The sequence below is a fragment of the Bison bison genome, unplaced genomic scaffold (genome assembly GCF_000754665.1).
Source record: "Bison bison bison isolate TAMUID 2011002044 unplaced genomic scaffold, Bison_UMD1.0 scf7180017864240, whole genome shotgun sequence".
Taxonomy (NCBI): domain Eukaryota; kingdom Metazoa; phylum Chordata; class Mammalia; order Artiodactyla; family Bovidae; genus Bison; species Bison bison.
In genome coordinates this window covers 2,624,381-2,630,276 of record NW_011494812.1, presented here as the reverse complement: position 1 = coordinate 2,630,276, position 5,896 = coordinate 2,624,381, and the positions used below count along the sequence as shown (strand labels likewise).

Here is a 5,896-nt window from a genome sequence, read left to right as displayed (position 1 = left end):
GCCAACTCTAGAGTGAAACTGAAGGGCAGAACTGCCCTGGTTCCATCTGAAGATTACTAGGAAAGAATGGAGGACAAAAGAGCTCAGAAGTCTTACTACAGGCCTTGCTTGTTAAATGTCAGAAAGGCTCTGTGATCTTCATTTTCTTGTCCTCTTCCCTCAACCTCACTAAGGCTTATATATGAGATTCTGTAGCAGTAGACACCAAAGTTTTTAAATATGTGTTTTCTCCAGAAAATGACAGGCTCTAGACATCAAGCTTGGCGTTCCAGCACTAAATCTTCCTTTGTGCAGATTTCTGTGCCCTCATAGCCTCCATGGATCTCCATTCCTTTGCCCTATTTGGGTAAGACTTCACTTGCTTTTGGTCAGTTTTGGGTAAGGTTAAATCAAGAGGTTCAAGGAGATCTGTAGAACAGAACTTCCCAAATGATGGTCCTCAAAGAGATTAGATGTGCTGATATTAAAAGTCCTCTCATTTCTGGGGACCAAACATCTCCAAAGAGCTTGGCTGTTCACCCCAGGCCAGGAGCAGACACATATATTACCCCAGGATGCTTTATGGATAACTTGGAAGTATCTCATATTATAGGGAAAGAGTTAAAGAAAAGGAAAGGAAAGAAAGCTATAGATTACCCCTTTTGAGCACCTTTAAAAGGGTCCAATTGAAACAGAGCATTAGAAACAGAAAATCAAATCTAGGTCTTTTACTCCAAATTTAAGAGGGTGTAGCTTGCTCAGGATGGACAGATATGAAGTAAGATTTAGAAATAAGTAGGCTGAAAAGGAAACAAGATCCTAATGAGGAAGTGGCCAGAGACCAGCCCCTCCCCTCTTGCCTCTCCATATTGGCTCCAGGCTTTATCTCTACAGGCTACTGCTTTGCTTCCCACAGGGCTGCTCTAAGGACATGTAGCAGAACGACTCAGTCCCAGAGGGGATATTGTAGAGCTCAGCTTCAGGAGGATGGGAGCCTCGCTTTTTGCACTAAAGTGGAGTTCCAGCAAGACCATCAGTACAGTCTGATCTCAGTCCACACTGGACCTGGCTCCCTTCTCCTCACAAGCCTAATTTAAGAACAAGGTCCAACAAAAATTTTAACTGGAGCTGTTTGGAACCAGTTAACGCACTCCCAGTACTTGCTGTAACAAGGACATGGATAATTAACACAAGATATAGCCAGGGGATGGGTGGGTAGAAAAACAGTAATTGCCACCTTGAGCAAGTCCTTCACTTCCAGTGTCTAGTTTTTTACAACCAAGTGAGGTTTCAGACAATTACAAAGTACTGCTGAGACGGCACTTAGCATCACCAATAAACATCTATTAAAGGTGCTCTGACTTTCAGCTTTGTGCACTTATACTCTAACCATTTTACGAGAATGAACAGATTCAGAGGGAACCAATTTGATGAAGAAGCCAAGATCTGACTCTGAGTTTCCTGCTTCCCTGTAAAAAACTACATTCTACCAAAGCTACTATCCAACAAACAAAATCTGAAGACAACAGGTTAAGTAGCAAGGAACTGGAGAATTCGGCCTTTTGATTACAACTTTTTTCCCTCATAGTTTTATAACCATATCACGTTGACATGGGACACATTTACAAAACACAAAGACAAATTTAAGTGCTTTATTATTTCCTCTTGCAACTATTTGGCTTTCTCAATGTCTTCTTCTTCAAAGGGTTCACTGCCTTAAAGAAGCTCATTTTGGTTCCAAAAAGAGCATTCAGAGTGCAGATGATGACTGGACTTCATAGAGTATGAGGCTTCTTCTCCTAAGAAAGAGTATGGCTTTCTACCTAACTTACTGGGTGGTTAAGAGTCCTAGATTAGAACTTAGACCACCAAATCCAAGCTTCATCACTGACCAGCAGGACAATCTTGGAAGTTACTCACTTCTCTAAGTCTCTGTTTCATATTGGTAAGATGCGGGGTAATAACAGGGGCTACTTCATGAGGTTGTTGTGATGGTTAAATGATATGCACACATAAGAAGTTTAGTATGTAGTATTTCCTCAATGTTTGTTCTTATTAATTACCTCGCCTGGTTTGACCAATGGTTCTCTACCACCTACTACCCTCATCGCCTAGTTTGTGTTGAGGTTACCTACAAGACTTGAATCATTACACCCAGGGCACAGACTGAAATGTCAACAGCCACGAACACAGTTCCCAATCTCAACTTACACTGGCAGCCAATCTGATGAGTAGCATTAAGCAGACGGACACAAGGAGCTGTTTTATTTAAGGGGATGTAGATCTTCCTCTCCACTGAGTTTCCTTCACACAAACCTGATCAGAAGATAAAAAATGTAAGAAGAAATTGGAAGACATTGGTGCTAGCCTGTCATACCACAACTAGGTTGAACAGTTTTGGGTATATCATACTTCCCAAAATGGGACTGATGTCTACCCTTCTCACCTCCTAGGAACATTACTGGAATAAATAAATGCACTCAGCTATGTACCACAGAGGGTTGCTACAAATCATAAAGCGACTGACACTGAAGCTTAAAGAGAAAACACTTGATTCATCAAAGCAAAGGCATTTAACAGATGTACCTGCTTCTAGTTGCATACTCAACCACACTTCCATTTTTCTACTCTGTATATACATCACTAATTAGTTAATAAACTGGTGCCAGTCTAAGAATATAGATTACAACAACAACAAAAGTCTCCCTGAGACATTTTCCCAGGAAATCTGAACAGAACTGGGAAAAAACTTATGCCATATACCCTGTCAGTTAATTTAATATTAGTAAGTAATTTGTGTGTGCCCACAGTGTGGGGCAGCTAGTTTTCCCTTTGTTGTTGTTGTTTAGTCACTAAGTCCAGTGCCACTCTTTTGTGACCCCATGGACTGTAGTCCCCCAGGATCCTCTGTCCATGGGATTTCCTAGGCAAGAATACTGGAGTGGGTTGCCATTTCCTTCCCCAGGGATCTTTACCGACCCAGGGATCTAATCAGCGTCTCCTGCATTAACAGGAGGATTCATCACCACTGAGCCACCAGGGAAGCCCAGTTTCTCCTTTGGAGATCTTTAAAACAAACAATCTCAATTTGGGGGAAGGTATCATCATGTCTATAAACAGGCATGTTTGCATTTTAGGCCCTCATATACCAGAGAGTAAATGCGTGTAGGCAAACACCTGTGCACATTATAAATGCCTAAACTTCCTTGAGTCATTATTTCACAGCATAAACAGTTAAGAGAACTAATATCTTACCTTAGTCTCACTTTATTAATGGGACAAACGGAGGTGAAGCACAGGGACGCGGGTTTACGATGGAATAAAACGAGAAAGAAATAAGGCATCTACCTTCCTTAGCGCCGCAATGCACCCACAGAACCAGGCGCTTTCATCTTAAAAGTCTAAACGCATTGGAAAGAAAGCTGAACTCTTAACACTTGTCCTTTCTGATTTTGACTGGGGTGGCTGGGCCGTGGGGGAAACGATGTATCCGGACAAAGTGGGAGAGAGTTGAGCTGGAAGTTCAAGAAGAGGCCTGGAAGAGGAAATCGGGAGACTTGACCTGCCGCGGGGGAGAAGGGACCCTCAGGTCCAGGCAAAGGGGGAACTTTTGTCGTAGGAACGAAAAAGAGAGGATTTACAGGGTGGGGGGACGGAGGGGCTGCGGGGACCAGATGGGAGACGGCAGCCCTCGCGGCTGAGCAGATCCGGAGGGTTCTCCTTACAGACTGGAGCTCACGGGCAGGGGAGGCCTCACCTGCCAGTAGGACGCAGAAAGACAGAAGGCGAAGAAGACTCCTACTTCCCGGGTCGGCCACACAGCCGCCCCCAGCGGTGGCCATCTTGCCTCTCAGCTGAGCGGAAGCCTCAATTCCCACCTTCTCCGGCAGTGGCCTCTCTAGGCCAACCCTGGCTCCGTCTCTATGGCCCGGAGCTCCTGGGGCCGGAAGTTCGTATCCGTGGAACTTCCGGGAGTCGATGCGGAGGGACGCTGACGTGGAGGCAACCATAGGGCGGCAGGGAGTGTCAGGACTCGGATTAACAGCTCGGAACCTGAAGGATGCTAACCAAATTTGAGACCAAGAGTGCGCGGGTTAAAGGTAATGGAGATTAAAAGAGGGAGCGCGGAGGTTGGATGTCAGGGGCAGCCCTGTCACTGCGGAAGAGAGAAGGAAGATTTAACGGGCTGAATTGGGCCCACCGTACGAACCTAGAGGAACCTGAGACAGAGGGAGGCTATTAGGCCTGGCGGGCGATTCACCTGCAGTCCGGTCGCCTTTAGTGTGCCTTTGGGATTTGGTTTAACTGTAGTGTTAACGCACCGCAGGAGGTTCGTTTGGCTCGCCCTCTGTTTCTTTCTCCTCCCCTCTCCTGGGTCCTGTACTGCTACTTTTATTCTCATCTCACAGCTCTATACAGTCAGCAAAAACAGGACCGGGAGCTGACTGTGGCTCAGATCATGAACTCCTTCTTGCCAAATTCAGACTAAAATTGGAGACAGTAGGGAAAACCACTAGACCATTCAGGTATGACCTAAATCAAATCCCTTATGATTATACAATGGAAGTGAGAGATAGATTTAAGGGACTAGATCTGATAGACAGAGTGCCTGATGAACCATGGACGGAGGTTTGTGACATTGTACAGGAGACAGGGATCAAGACCATCCCCATGGAAAAGAAATGCAAAAGAGCAAAATGGCTGTCTGAGGAGGCCTTAACAAATAGCTGTGAAGAGGAGTGAAAAGCAAAGGAGAAAAGGAAAGATACAAGCATCTGAATGCAGAGTTCCAAAGAATAGCAAGGAGAGATAAGAAAGCCTTCCTCAGCGATCATTGCAAAGAAATAGAGGAAAACAACAGAATGGGAAAGACTAGAGATCTCTTCAAGAAAATAGAGATACCAAGGGAACATTTCATGCAAAGATGGGCTCGATAAAGGACAGAAATGGTATGGACCTAACAGAAGCAGAAGATATTAAGAAGAGGTGGCAAGAATACACAGAAGAACTGTACAAAAAAGATCTTCACGACCCAGATAATCACGATGGTGTGATCACTGACCTAGAGCCAGACATCCTGGAGTGTGAAGTCAAGTGGGCCTTAGAGAGCATCACTATGAACAAAGCTAGTGGAGGTGATGGAATTCCAGTTGAGCTATTTCAAATCCTGAAAGATGATGCTGTGAAAGTGCTGCACTCAATATCCCAGCAAATTTGGAAAACTCAGCAGTGGCCACAGGACTGGAAAAGGTCAGTTTTCATTCCAATCCCAAAGAAAGGCAATGCCGAAGAATGCTCAAACTACCACACAATTGCACTCATCTCACATGCCAGTAAAGTAATGCTCAAAATTCTCCAAGCCAGGCTTCAGCAATACGTGAACCTTGAACGTCCAGATGTTCAAGCTGCTTTTAGAAAAGGCAGAGGAACCAGAGATCAAATTGCCAACATCCGCTGGATCATCAAAAAAGCAAGAGAGTTCCAGAAAAACATGTATTTCTGCTTTATCAACTATGCCAAAGCCTTTGATTGTGTGTATCACAATAAACTGCAAAATTCTGAGAGAGATGGGAATACCAGACCATGTGACCTGCCTCTTGAGAAACCTATATGCAGGTCAGGAAGCAACAGTTAGAACTGGACATGGAACAACAGACTGGTTCCAAACAGGAAAAGGAGTACATCAAGACTGTATATTGTCACCCTGCTTATTTAACTTATATGCAGAGTACATCATGAGAAATGGTGGGCTGGAAGAAGCACAAGCTGGAACTAAGATTGCTGGGAGAAATATCAATAACCTCAGATATGCAGATGACACCACCCTTATGGCAGAAAGTGAAGAGGAACCAAAAAGCCTCTTGATGAAAGTGAAAGAGGAGAGTGAAAAAGTTGGCTTAAAGCTCAACATTCAGAA

The 5,896-nt window shown here is 44.4% G+C and overlaps 2 protein-coding genes across 3 annotated transcripts in view; one reads left to right on the top strand and one right to left on the bottom strand.

Moving 5' to 3' along the window:
• Positions 1–3,951, bottom strand: part of NCSTN (nicastrin) — a 15,087-nt gene extending 11,136 nt beyond the window's left edge. For both annotated transcript variants that reach the window (XM_010846885.1, XM_010846886.1), the window contains exons 1-2: positions 3,737–3,951; positions 2,191–2,295 (exon numbers count right to left, since the gene is read on the bottom strand). In XM_010846885.1, coding sequence (XP_010845187.1) covers positions 2,191–2,295; positions 3,737–3,821 — 190 coding nt within the window. In that variant the 5' untranslated portion in view covers positions 3,822–3,951. The remainder of the gene's footprint in view (positions 1–2,190; positions 2,296–3,736) is intronic.
• A 4-nt stretch (positions 3,952–3,955) lies between these two features.
• COPA (coatomer protein complex, subunit alpha) overlaps positions 3,956–5,896 on the top strand; it is a 44,689-nt gene continuing 42,748 nt past the window's right edge. Inside the window, exon 1 of the mRNA XM_010846887.1 lies at positions 3,956–4,079. Coding sequence (XP_010845189.1) covers positions 4,040–4,079 — 40 coding nt within the window. The 5' untranslated portion in view covers positions 3,956–4,039. The remainder of the gene's footprint in view (positions 4,080–5,896) is intronic.